The sequence below is a fragment of the Onychostoma macrolepis genome, chromosome 20 (genome assembly GCF_012432095.1).
Source record: "Onychostoma macrolepis isolate SWU-2019 chromosome 20, ASM1243209v1, whole genome shotgun sequence".
Taxonomy (NCBI): Eukaryota; Metazoa; Chordata; class Actinopteri; order Cypriniformes; family Cyprinidae; genus Onychostoma; species Onychostoma macrolepis.
Genome location: NC_081174.1, coordinates 31658089 through 31671101, shown reverse-complemented (window position 1 = coordinate 31671101; position 13013 = coordinate 31658089). Strand labels below are relative to the sequence as shown.

Below are 13013 nucleotides of genomic sequence, written 5' to 3'. Positions count from 1 at the left end.
ATTTATTATTTATTTATATATTTATTTACTTTTTAAAAAAATATAATATATCATGCATCTTTTGAGAATTAAATAAAGCATCTTAAAATAATTTACACCAATTATTTTATCAATTAAAATTATTATTAGTAGTAGTAGCATTGTTATTATACAAGGTAGGACATTTGGTTTGCCCATTTACTCTGATGTATGGTATTTTGATTGATTTTTAGACTTTGCCATCACATCTATATACATTTTAATCTCTTTTTCAAGAGTAATATTCACTTTTTATTAAATAAAATGATTCACCGGACACGTGACGGTCACGTGGGCAGCGCGCTTCCCAGAGTTCTTTGCTCCGCGCATGCGCGCTGTCCTTTTCTCGTCCAGTTGCGGATCGACTAGCATCATCCAATGTAAGGCCTGCTAATCAAATCACTTATTTGTCGTGTTTGAGGTCTTTAATGTGCTTTAACGATGCATGGATGGCTGTAATAAGTGTTCCCGTGTTTTACAGTCACTTCTCGAGCAGAAATCCGTCAGAATGAGGCGTTAAAGCGCGTTTATTTACTCCGCGTGCGTCTCTCTGGCGCGCACACGCGTCTCACGCGCCCTCCTCAGAGACACAGACATCATTTACTCCTCTTTTACTCTTCATTTACTCTTATTACTCTTCATTACTCTTATTAAACACGTGCTGTGATCTGTGAGGAGATGGATGCAGTCAGACAGTTACAGCAACTGTAAGAAAACCCATCATTTAGCGAAAAGACGAACATTTCCGCACAGAAAAGCGCAATTACACGCTTCTGAAGAAAATAAACACTCTTAGCACCTTATTATTATTATTATTTTTTTTGCGATGGCACTTTATATGTGTATAAACTTATCCGATTGTCGTTATCTTAAATCAGCGTCTTAGCTCTGAGGGTTTTAGTCATTCTTCGTGTTGATTCTCGTTACTGTAAATGTTACAATTAACACTTAAAATGGTCACAAATAACGTGTTGCATGAATTTAACGTTTAAGTTAAACATTTAAAAGTATTACATTTTTAAATTGTTGCATGTAACGTTTAAAAATTGTTTAACATTTTATAACTTGGCTTTTTACTTAAAAAAAGAAAATTAAGATTGCTGCATTTAACATTACAAAATAGTTGCGTTTAACTTAAAAAAAAAAAAAATTAAACTTAATGTTGTATTTAACATTTAAAATGGTTGCGTTTAACTTTAAATTAAATTAAATTTTTTTTTTTTTTGCATTTATGATTACATTTAACTTGACTAAAATTGTTCCTTTTAACTGTAAAAAAACAAAATGTGTTTTAGCTTTTCAAAAAATGTTTTAAGAAAATTGTTGCGTTTAACATTTAAAAAATTGTTGCTTAGTTTTAGGTTTAAATTTTTTTTGGTTTTTAACTTTAAAAGAATTGTGATTTTTAACTTTTTAAAAATGTTTGTTTAACATTTAAATTTTTGCTTTTAACTTTACATTTTGTTTTTAGCTTTAAAAATGTTTGAATATTAAACTATTTTTAGCTTTAAAAAATGTTTAACATTTAAAAAATGGTGGTTTAAATTGTTTTAACTTAATTGTTTAACATTTGAAAATTGTTTTTAGCTTAGAATTTTTGCGTTTAACTTTTTAAAAACTATTGCTTTTAACTTAAAAAAAAGAAGTGTTTAACATTTTAAAAATGATTGCTTTCAACTTAAAATTGTTTAACATTTGAAAATGTTACAAATAACTCCAAATGGTTACAAATAATGTTTAAGGTAGTCACAGATTGCACTGCAGTGAGTGTGTTTTGTGTTGCAGCGCTCATCATGCAGCTGTTCCTGCGCACTCAGACTCTGCACACGCTCCATGTGTCTGGACACGAGAGCGTCCGTGACGTGAAGGTGAGCCGCACCGCTCCGCTCTCGAAGCCGTGTTGAGTCCGTGAGCGGAGTCTGATCTGAGATCGGTGTTCTTCTGTCTGCAGGCTCATGTCCAGGCTCTGGAGGGTCTGTCTGTGGAGGACCAGGTTCTTCTGCTGGCCGGAGCTCCTCTGGAGGACGATGCCTCTCTGCTGGACTGCGGCGTCTCGGAGCAATGCACTATCGAGGTGACCGCCAGACTTCTGGGAGGTATGAACAACAATTATACATTTGTGTCACTTCATATTTATGCTTTTGATATAAAACAAACAAGAAAACAATGTGATCATTCATTTTAATATTAAATTAATTATAAAATTAATTTTCTTAATTATATAAATATATAATGTAAAAAAGATGAAATTATATATTTTTATAATATATTTTAGTGCTGTCAAATGATTAATATATATTATTATGATTAATTAATATTAATATATAAATACACACATGCATGTATATGTAAGAAAAATGTTATGTTTATATATTAAATATATTTATATTAGTGCTGTCAAGCGACTAATCGCATCCAAAAGTTTTCGTTTACATTGTGTGTATTGTATATTCATGTATATATTTATATTCATATAATTTATTATATATATATATATATATATATATATATATATATATATATATATATATATATATATATATATGTGTGTGTGTGTGTGTGTGTAACATTTTTCTTAAATATATACATGCATGTGTGTGTATTTATATACACAAAATAAATATACACAGTACACATGTAAAAACTTATTTTGGATGCAATTAATCACGATTAATTATTTAACAGCACTAATTTATATATAAAATAAATTGTATAAATATTAATATACATGTAAATATTTTCAAAATGAGTACTGTTGAACTATTACTGTGTATATATACATAATTACAGTGCACATGTAAAAAAAAAAAACTTATTTTGGATGCAATTAATCACGATTATTCATTTGACAGCACTATATTTGTAAATATTTAATATTAAATATATTTATTTGTAGTATTTAATTCTATTTCACGTTTGATATTTATTTTATATTTTGTTATAAATAAATCTAATATTTAATATCAAAATGTTTTAATATTTAAATATATAAATATTTTTGTTTTCTAAATAAAATCATTTATTTGTTCATATTAAATATGATAATACTGTTTAACATTTAAAAAAAATGTACGAATAAAATAAAATGTTTATTATTTATAATTCTTGATAGTTTTTATATATGTATGTGTGTGTATAATACACACACATTTTTTATTTATTTTTTAAATATTAAAATATCACAAAGATCAATATTTCTTCATCTTGATGTTTCTGGGCTTGTGTGATTTTCTCAGTAGTTGATGTGTTTGTGTTGATCAGGTAAAGTCCACGGATCTCTGGCTCGCGCCGGTAAAGTAAGAGGACAGACACCCAAAGTAAGTCATATATAATTTTAAATGAAGTGTAATATTTTCTGTGGTGTGTGAGACAGACGAGGTTTGGCTGACTGTGCTTCTGTCCGTCTGTAGGTGGACAAACAGGAGAAGAAGAAGAAGAAGACGGGCCGTGCCAAGCGTCGCATCCAGTACAACCGGCGCTTCGTGAACGTGGTCCCCACCTTCGGCAAGAAGAAGGGCCCTAACGCCAACTCCTAAACGAGCCCTAACGAGCGGTTCCTCCGGAGAAATGAGCTCGGAATAAACGCTTCTATTGATCCGGTCACAGAGTTGTCAACCGATTTGTGAAAATAAAAATGCAATGAATAATATACACTGTGTACTTTTATAAGAAATACTTTGAAGAATAAGCTCAACTATTACTGACACAAGAATAAAATGTAAATAGTCAATTAGAGAAAACTTCTGAATTTAATTGAGGTTTGTTTAAGTCTGGTAAATATAGGAAAAATTAATATTTTCTTTATCTAGATCAATTTTAAAACAATAAGGGCACGTGTTAAATGTGTTTGTTTGACAAACTAATAGATCATGAGTCAAATACAAGCAGAATAATGAAGCGTCATGATGAACCAAAACCAAACCTGTACACAAATCTTAATATATAAGTCTCAATATTAACAAAATAATAATTTTTGTAATTTAATATTAACTATCAATCTTGAATTAACCTTAGATATAGTAGCTTAATAATTTGGTAGGTTTAAAGTTATCAACATTATTTTGTAAATATACGATGATCTTTAGTTATAAATGTTTTTACAAAAATTCTAAATTATTTACGGCGCTATATATTTTTCTTGTGTATATGTATATCTATAAATTATATATTTTTTTCTTTATATGTATATAAATATATATACACACATACTGTATAGGCCTACAGATAGATTATGTTTATTTGTATCGTTGCACGTGTCATTATATTATTAACATTAAGTTTTTGACCAGCGAATGTTTTTCCCGCCACATCTGACGCAGTACGTGCATCACGTGCGTTTTCATGAACTTGCAGGGTGTACAGTTTTCTGGGCGCTCAGTGTTTTTTTCTATTGTTTGGCCAAAATATATCATATTATAAGAGATTCAGCGCTATTTGACTGTGACTCGACAACAAATGATAGACTAAGACGCTCTTCTCTGCTCTTAAGAACAAAACAATTATTAGCCTTTATAAATATAGTGTTTCTCGATTGAAGAAAACGCTGTACTTATTCAAGCAACAGTTCTTTATTTACCTTCAGACCGCAAACGAGCTGAGATGAGATGCTCTAAACTCACGAGAGGCGGGAGGAATCATGAGGTTTGATTGACAGTTTGAGGAGCCAATAGCGTTACGAGCTTTAGTGGCGGAGGCGTCACTAACTAGCGACGCTATGCTCAACACTGCAAACATACACACACACACACAAACATATACATAACACACACACACAAGAAAAACATATAGTGCCATAAATGTGTGCTTTTATATTTTATTATGTTTATATAATTTTTTATATCATTTACACAATACAGGTAAGGATTTGTATATTTAAAATGTAACTTTGTTTTCAGATGCATTTATTTTCAGAGATTTTTTAGTATATTTCTAATCTCGATCTACATATCTCTAGAGTCTAGACAGAGAGATAATAAAATGTGACATTTATAAATAGTTCATAAATAGATTGCATGTATGTGTGTGTATATATATTACATATATATATATGTGTGTGACCCTGCAGCACAAAAGCAGTCATAAGATTTTTTTGCACCCTCAGATTCCAGATTATTGCCAAATATTGTCCGATCCTAACAAACCATGCATCAATGGAAAACTTATTTATTCTGCTTTCAGATGATGCATAAATCTCCGTTTCAAAAAATGTACCCTTATGACTGGTTTTGTGGTCCTGGGTATATATATGTACACACACAGCTATAGAGATGTATGAGTAAGAAGAGCACAAGACATTGCTCAGGGTTTGCTTTTATTGGAACTTTACAATCATGCAAAAATAGTCAGAAAACTCTTTGTCAGACTGAAGAAGGTTTCCGTGTTATAAGTGAAGGTTTCATCCAAATGGCGTCAGTGTTTGAGCAGCTGATGATGTTCATGGATCGATCGATCAATCGATGGAGACGAGCTCCACCTCAAAGATCAGCTTGGCGTTCGGAGGGATTCTGGGGCGAAGGTTAAGGACTTACATTCATCGGTCATCTGCACAACATCCAGGGGTTCGACTGGGATTTGTTATGTGTGTGTGTGGGGGGGGCTCTGTGGTTTCAGGCTGCGCGTGTGTATGCAAAGCCTACACAAACTTATATTAGCTGACAAACTGTAAAATATAAGTTGAGCGAGCCTGTTATAAACACTAAAATGCTGATCAGAATCATTCGAGATGCTGGCAGTGTGCAAAACTACATCTGGCTGCAATTACATTCTCTGCCAGCAGGAGGCGCTTTTGGAACGTCAGAAAGAGAGCGGTTTCCCCGGTAACGGCTGTAAACAAAGACCAACGCTACTTTATCAGATAAAGCTGAAATGCAATTGAAACTTTTCCAAAGACACTAAAATCAAAAATCACCCGCATCGCATGATCGCTTGAGTTAGTGAGAATGAGTAAAGTCCTCGGATACCAGGGTAAGCCCAGTCGAACCCCTGACGACATCAAGCACTGAGCTGCAGAGTGAAGGATACTTGGAGTCAGGAAGACCTTTCTTCCCATACGCCCACTCAGACTCGATCTCCAGCCGCGCGGTCTCGCCTTTACTCATCACCAGCAGACCTTCATCCCACTGCACACCACAACACCACAGCACTTCACTGCACATCCCAATACAACCACTACCCAATCACTCTAAATGGAACTAAAATTAAAATGGAAAATATTAAATCTGAGTTATAAAGTATAGACATTTAAAAAAATAAAATAAAATATATAAAAATTAAATTAACTTAAAATTTATAAAAACTATATAGACATATAAAAATAACAAAAATGACCAAAACACACAACTAAAAATTTTAAAACAAAAAGACAGACAGAATATAAAAATAAAATCTAATTCTAAAAATGTATAAAAACTACAGACATTTAGAGAGAAAGAAAAAAACAAGCAAAACTACTAAAAGTTTAACTAAAATGAAAATGTGAAGTATAAATATACTGTACTGCTAAATGAATGTTTGGCTCACCCCTCGGATCACTTTTCCCATCCCGACCTTGAAGCTCAGCGGTTTGGTCTGTTTCTTCTTTTTTGCAGCTGGAAATAAAAGATGATTTGTATCATTTGATAACCAGGAAACCTGTGTGATGGATTAATATAGTTATACGTGTAAAATATTACTTGAAATAAAATAAAAGTTAACAAATAAAATAAACTTTACACTTATTTTATTTCAGCAAGTTGCTATGCAACATTTTTCATTTAGTTTAATGATGTACTTAAATTAAACTGAAATGTAATAAATACTCCATATACATATTTATTATAAAAATAAACCAATAAAAAAGGCAAAAACAACAACTACTGAAAAAAACTGTAATATTAAATATAATTGCTAATATTATTTGATATTTAATTTTTTACAAATTCTGTTCATCGCGATGGTCTCAATTACTTGGTTAATATTAGCTTCTTGGGTTTTCCCATAAGTTTTCAAGAAATTTTTAATATGTATATATATATATATATATATATATATATATATATATACACACACACACACATTTAAAAAATAATAATATTAGAAATGACAATAACACAACAAAATTACTAAAACTTTAAAATATAAACAAAAAAGAAAACAAGAGAAAATCTAATTAAAAAATAAGAACTATATAGACATTAAAAAACAAAAACTGAAATAAAATTTCAAAAACAATTTACTAAAACTAACTACAATTAAAATGAAAATATAAAAAGAACATCTAATAATAAACTAATAAAAAATAAAGACATACTAAAAAAACAACAAGCTAATAAAAATGGCAAAACACACACAATTACTAAAAACCACTAAAAACTTAAACTAAAATAAAAATGAAAATAGAGAATGCATTAAAAAACTACAGACATTAAATGAGTAATTAAAATATAAATGCAACAGGAAGAATTAATAAAGATTATTGACTGCAGCAGTGGAGTGTGTGTGAATGTCACATGCATTAGTGTGTTGAGGTCAGTGTGTGTGTGTGTGTGTGTATAGTGTGTGTGTGTGTCAGAGAGTGAGGAGTGTGTGTGTGTGTGTGTGTGTGTGTGTGTGTGTGTGTGTGTGTGTGTGTGTGTGTGTGTGTGTGTGTGTGTGTGTATAGTGTGTGTGTGTGTCAGAGAGTGAGGAGTGTGTGTGTGTGTGTGAGAGTGAGTGAGTGTGTATAGTGTGTGTGTGTGTGTGTGTATAGTGTGTGTGTGTGTGTGTGTGTGTGTATAGTGTGTGTGTGTGTGTGTGTATAGTGTGTGTGTGTGTGTGTGTGTGTATAGTGTGTGTGTGTGTGTGTGTCAGAGTGAGGAGTGAGTGTGTGTGTGTGTGTGTCAGAGAGTGAGAAGTGAGTGTGTGTGTCAGAGAGTGAGTGAGTGAGTGTGTGTGTGTGTGTGTGTGTGTGTGAGAGAGTGAGGAGTGTGTGTGTGTCAGAGAGTGAGAAGTGAGTGTGTGTGTGTGTGAGAGTGAGTGAGTGTGTGTGTGTGTGTGTGTGTGTGTGTGTGTGTGTGTGTGTGTGTGTGTGTGTGTGTGTGTGTGTGTGTGTGTGTGTGTGAGAGTGAGGAGTGTGTGTGTGTGTGTGTGTGTGTGTGTGTGTGTGTGTGTGTGAGAGAGTGAGGAGTGTGTGTGTGTGTGTGTGTGTGTGTCTCACTGGCGGGGACGTTGCTGTCGAACACACTCCCGTCCTCCAGTGTTCCTGTGTACCAGCAGCTCACAGTGTCTCCTTTCTTGGGGAAGTTAGTCTTGTCTCCTTTCTTCAGGACGCTCTTTGTGAACTTCGGAGGCCCCTGAAACAACCAATCAAACATGAGAATCAACCTGACGATGATGAAGATGATGATGATGATGCAGTACCTCGTCCACCGGCTCCATCTTGGCTTCTTTGGGAGCGTCGCTGATTTTAGCAGCTTGCACCTGCTCCGTCACGACGTCCATCTCTGAGCCCTTGAACCTCTGAGAGAAAGCAGAGTCAGAGTCTGGGTGTCAGAGTAAAGCTGCGGGACGCGGGCGGCGTGTGTTACCCTGCTCTCAAACAGCTGCTCGTACGCCTCCAGAAGCTGCTCCTTCTTCGCTGTCTTTGCCACATTCTTGATGTTTCCAAGAAGCTTGTGTTCAGCTAGAAACTGCAATTAAATAAATAGATTATCATCTACTTATTACTTAATATACGTTAATAAATAAATAATTATATAAGTATAGTAACACATACACACATATATATATATATATATACAATATCTCACAAAAGTGAGTACACCCCTCACATTTCAGCAACGATTTTAGTGTATCTTCTCAAAGGACAATACTGTAGAAATGAAACTTGGATATATTTTAGAGTAGTCAATGTGCAGCTTGTATAGCAGTAAAGATTTACTGTCCTCTAAATATAACTCAACATACAGCCATTATTGTCTAAATAACTGGCAACAAAAATGAGTACACCCTAAGTGAACATGTCAAAACTGTGTCCAAAGTGTCAATATCTTGTAGAGGCATCATTGTTATCTAGCACTGCTTTAATCCTCCTGGGCTCGGAGTTCAGCAGAGCTGCGCAGGCTGTTGCTGGGATCCTCTTCCACTCCTCTATAATAACATCACGGAGCTGCTGGATGTTAGACACATGGTGAATGCCCCACATGTGCTCAGTAGGGTTCAGGTCTGGAGACATTCTTGGCCACTCCATCACCTTCACCTTCAGCTTCATCAGCAAGGCAGTTGTCATCTTGGGGTGTGTTTGGGGTCGTTATCATGTTGGAAAACTGCCGTTCGGGCGCAGTTTCTGAAGGCTTCAGAATGTCTCAGTACATGTTGGGATCCATGTTTCCCTCAATGAACCTCAGCTCAGAACCAGCAGCACTCATGCAGCACCAGACCATGAAGATACCTCCACCATGCTTGACTGTAGACAAGACACAGTTCTCTTGGTACTCCTCACCAGGGCATCGCCACACATGCTGGACACCATCTGACCCTCATCAGATCAGCCTCGTCTATCTTAGTCTCATCAGACCACTGGACATGGTTCCAGTAATTCATGCTCTTGGACAGCTTGTGTTCAGCAAACTGTTTGCAGGCTTTTTGTGAGCCAGCTTCAGAAGAGGCTTCCTTCTGGGACGACGGCCGCAAACCGACTTGTTGCAGTGTGCGGCGTATGGTCTGAGCGCTGACAAGCTGACCTTCCGCTTCTGCAACCTCTAAAGCAATGCTGGCAGAACTCATACGTCTGTTTTTCGAAGCCAGCTTCTGCACCTGAAGCACAGCATGAGGATCTAACATCTTTGATCGACCCTTGCGAGGCCCGTTCCGAGTGAAACCCGTCTTGGAAAACCTCTGTATGACGCTGGCCACTGTACTGTAACTCAGTTCCAGGGTGTTACTGATCTTCTTATAGCCTCGGCCATCTTTGTGGAGAGCAACGATTCTGATTCTCAAATCCTCAGAGAGTTCTTTGTTGCATGTTGAACATCCAGTGGTCAGTATGAGAGAACTGTACTCAAATCACCAAATTTTAACTGCTGTAATATAAGATATACAAATTTGTATAGTCCTGTCAAGCAGACAAAAACATGAACATGATGAATAGGACGTGGCCTTGCATGGTTAAACGACGTGTAGCTGTTATCACGGAGAGTGTACTCACTTTTGTAAGATACTGTATATATATATATATATATATATACACACACACAGTGCATTCAGAAAGTATTCAGACCCTTTGCAACAACACTTGAAATGTAAATAATGCACCGTTAGATTTCATTGCAATGGGAATATTAAGTTGTGCATTTAATTAATATATTTATTAACAAATGCATAGAACATATATAGCTAAATTTATATATATATATATATATATATATATATTACACACAAAATGCAAATTCTGTTTTAGGCATACTTGGGTTTCATTGCTATGCAAATGTATCTCTACAAAAGACATGCACTATTATATAATATAGCAATACAATTATTTATTACTTTAAATGCATTTGTTAGTTATTGTATATATTTATATAACCTGCTGTGTAAATGCACCTCTATAAAACACATGCATTATTAACTGAGACAGTATAAATGCATGCTATATTAAGAGTGTGGCGCGTGACTCTGCATGTTTGTCTGTCGCTGCACGCTGAGAGCGTCAGGCTCTACAGACTCTGGTGTGTACACTACCGAGTGCGCTGCGTTGTCCTGGATGAATTTAATCAGATCTTTCTTCGGCACTTCTTCACTCTTGAGCTGCTCCTCGCTCCACGCTCGCTCTGGATCCGCCGCCATCATGAATGAGCCACGTGCCTGTTAACAGCCAATCAGGGCTCAGCGCGTCTTAAAGGAACAGGCAAAGCTCCATTGCGCAGAGACTGAATGGAAATAAACAACAAACCCCCACACACACACCCACCCACACACAAATTTGGAATCATATCACACCAGACAATTTTGGGTGAAATGCGCAGTTTGCCCTGTAAACTATATAAAAAGAAAAACAGCTGTTAAATTCAAATCTGCGTTCGCTGTCTGGCGCTGAGCCAGAGACACACGCGCTTTAAAGCGCTGCGCATTATAACCAATCACACACGATTCTGTTGAGCGTAGGAAGGCAAGGACCAATCAGAGGCGTTCAGATGAGTCGCGCGCTCGCTGACTGAATTCTCTCCTCAGAAATAACAAAGTGCAGATGTACGAATGTAAGTAAAATATTAATTTCACACTGTAAACAGCTTTAGAGATTATTATGGGAGTTTTTGAGACTGAAGTGAAAACGTTCTTTGCTCTTTTTGTACAATGAAAGTGTTATGGGCTAATTAGTAACTTACAATGTTTTAATTAAATCCACATAAAAGTCAGTCGTATTATAAGTTTATGGTATGACTCTCATTTTATGGGATGACAGCTGGTACTTAAGTAAAAAGATGGATTTTTATGCAGTAAACCCCCCCTCCAGTTACTGTGGTCTAGAACCGCCCCTGAAATCAATATTAATAAATAAATATATTAATTTATGTATTATAGATATAAATTAATTTGTATACATAACATTTATTTATTGTACTTTATTATGTGTGTGTGTGTACACATTTTATTTTAAAATATATAAATAAATATAATATTAATAATATATAATAATAATAATAATATATAAATAAAATATATAATATAAAATAATATATAAATAAATATAAAATAAATAAATAAATTTAAATATCAATTTATGCATTATTAAATTTTATTTAAATGCATTTATTAATATATGTGTGTGTAAGGTGAGCTGGGATTATTTCCTGATTATTTACTGCAGTATTTCAGCAAGAGACTCACTGACCAGACAATATTAATAATGCGTATTAATATCTTCATTCTTGTGGTGACAGAAGAAGCTCTGCTGGCTTTTTTTTTTTTTTGTGATTTTGTAAATTAAAAAAATAATAAAAATTGAATCTTTCTTCACATCTGTTTGATGTTTTATATGAGTCTGTTTAGATCAGAACGATAGTTAGTGTCTGATTCTGCGTTATGTAAGACATAATCAGTTAAGAACCAGCGTTTAGATGAGTGAATAAAGAAAATAATAAAGATTGTAAATTATATAATCATAAATGATTTAATGGTTATACAACATGCAGTTAAAATAGTAATTTATATTAAACACAAAACAAATGAAAAACCCAAATTAGTGCAAAGCATCATTTACGACAAAATAATTGATCAGATGGAGCAAAAATCAATTAATTTATGAATAGCAGATAAAAACAGACATTAAAATATGTTGTTTAATAGTAACGTATATATTAATTACTAAACAACAACACTTAAATTAAGTTTAAAATAAACTATTGTATTCTGATATTCCTTCAGATTTGATTTTAAAGTAAAATGTATAATCATAAATGTTTTCCAATATTGATTCATTTACTGCAAAATAATTTAGATTATATGTTAATCACAAAACAATTGAATAATTCAGATATGTTTGGAGAACCAGAATGTAGTTTAACTCTATAAACTCAAAATAAACCACTAATTTAACAAATATAGCAAAAAATCTGTATAAAGTATTTTAAGAATAGCAAATAAAAGCATCAATATAGTTACAAATTTAATTCATACTAATATTTATAATTATTGCAGTTCATATAATAACCCTTTATATTTTCCGAGCTGGCGCTGTGAATGTGAGTAGCGTGCGCGGACACACGAGGGCAGCAGATCCACAGCCTCAGAAACCTCAGAAACCTCAGCAAAACAATTAAAAGATTGATGTTTAAAGCCAGAACTCGAGGGAATATATCAAATATGAGATAAATATATCAAAACTTCATGTTTGATTAGTAATATGCATTGCTAAGAACTTCATTTGAACAACTTTAAAGGTGATTTTCTCAATATTTAGATTTTTTTGCACCCTCAGATTCCAGATTTACAAATATTGTCCGATCCTAACAAACCATACATCAATGGAAAGCTATTTATTC

The 13013-nt window shown here is 34.0% G+C and overlaps 2 protein-coding genes across 2 annotated transcripts; one reads left to right on the top strand and one right to left on the bottom strand.

The window, feature by feature from the left end:
* The first annotated feature begins 322 nt into the window (after positions 1–322).
* On the top strand, positions 323–3667 carry faua (FAU ubiquitin like and ribosomal protein S30 fusion a). The gene is made up of 5 exons (XM_058755992.1): positions 323–398; positions 1804–1886; positions 1970–2114; positions 3280–3335; positions 3429–3667. The coding sequence occupies exons 1-5, from the start codon at positions 347–349 to the stop codon at positions 3552–3554; spliced, it is 462 nt and encodes a 153-aa protein (XP_058611975.1). The 5' UTR covers positions 323–346; the 3' UTR covers positions 3555–3667.
* Positions 3668–5316: 1649 nt separating this feature from the next.
* On the bottom strand, positions 5317–10871 carry fkbp3 (FKBP prolyl isomerase 3). Its single transcript, XM_058755964.1, has 7 exons — positions 10714–10871; positions 8562–8663; positions 8395–8493; positions 8192–8327; positions 6538–6605; positions 6040–6137; positions 5317–5522 (listed from the first exon to the last, which is right to left on the bottom strand). The coding sequence occupies exons 1-7, from the start codon at positions 10819–10821 to the stop codon at positions 5468–5470; spliced, it is 666 nt and encodes a 221-aa protein (XP_058611947.1). The 5' UTR covers positions 10822–10871; the 3' UTR covers positions 5317–5467.
* Positions 10872–13013: the final 2142 nt, after the last annotated feature.

Coding starts and splice junctions, on each gene's coding strand:
- faua (XM_058755992.1), top strand. CDS start 347: ATGCGCGCTGTCCTTTTCTCGTCCAGTTGCGGATCGACTAGCATCATC. Junction 399..1,803: donor ATCGACTAGCATCATCCAAT/GTAAGGCCTGCT, acceptor TTTGTGTTGCAG/CGCTCATCATGCAGCTGTTC. Junction 2,115..3,279: donor GACCGCCAGACTTCTGGGAG/GTATGAACAACA, acceptor TGTGTTGATCAG/GTAAAGTCCACGGATCTCTG.
- fkbp3 (XM_058755964.1), bottom strand. CDS start 10,821: ATGATGGCGGCGGATCCAGAGCGAGCGTGGAGCGAGGAGCAGCTCAAG. Junction 8,494..8,561: donor AGCAGCTGTTTGAGAGCAGG/GTAACACACGCC, acceptor GCTTTCTCTCAG/AGGTTCAAGGGCTCAGAGAT. Junction 6,606..8,191: donor CGACAGCAACGTCCCCGCCA/GTGAGACACACA, acceptor TTTTATTTCCAG/CTGCAAAAAAGAAGAAACAG.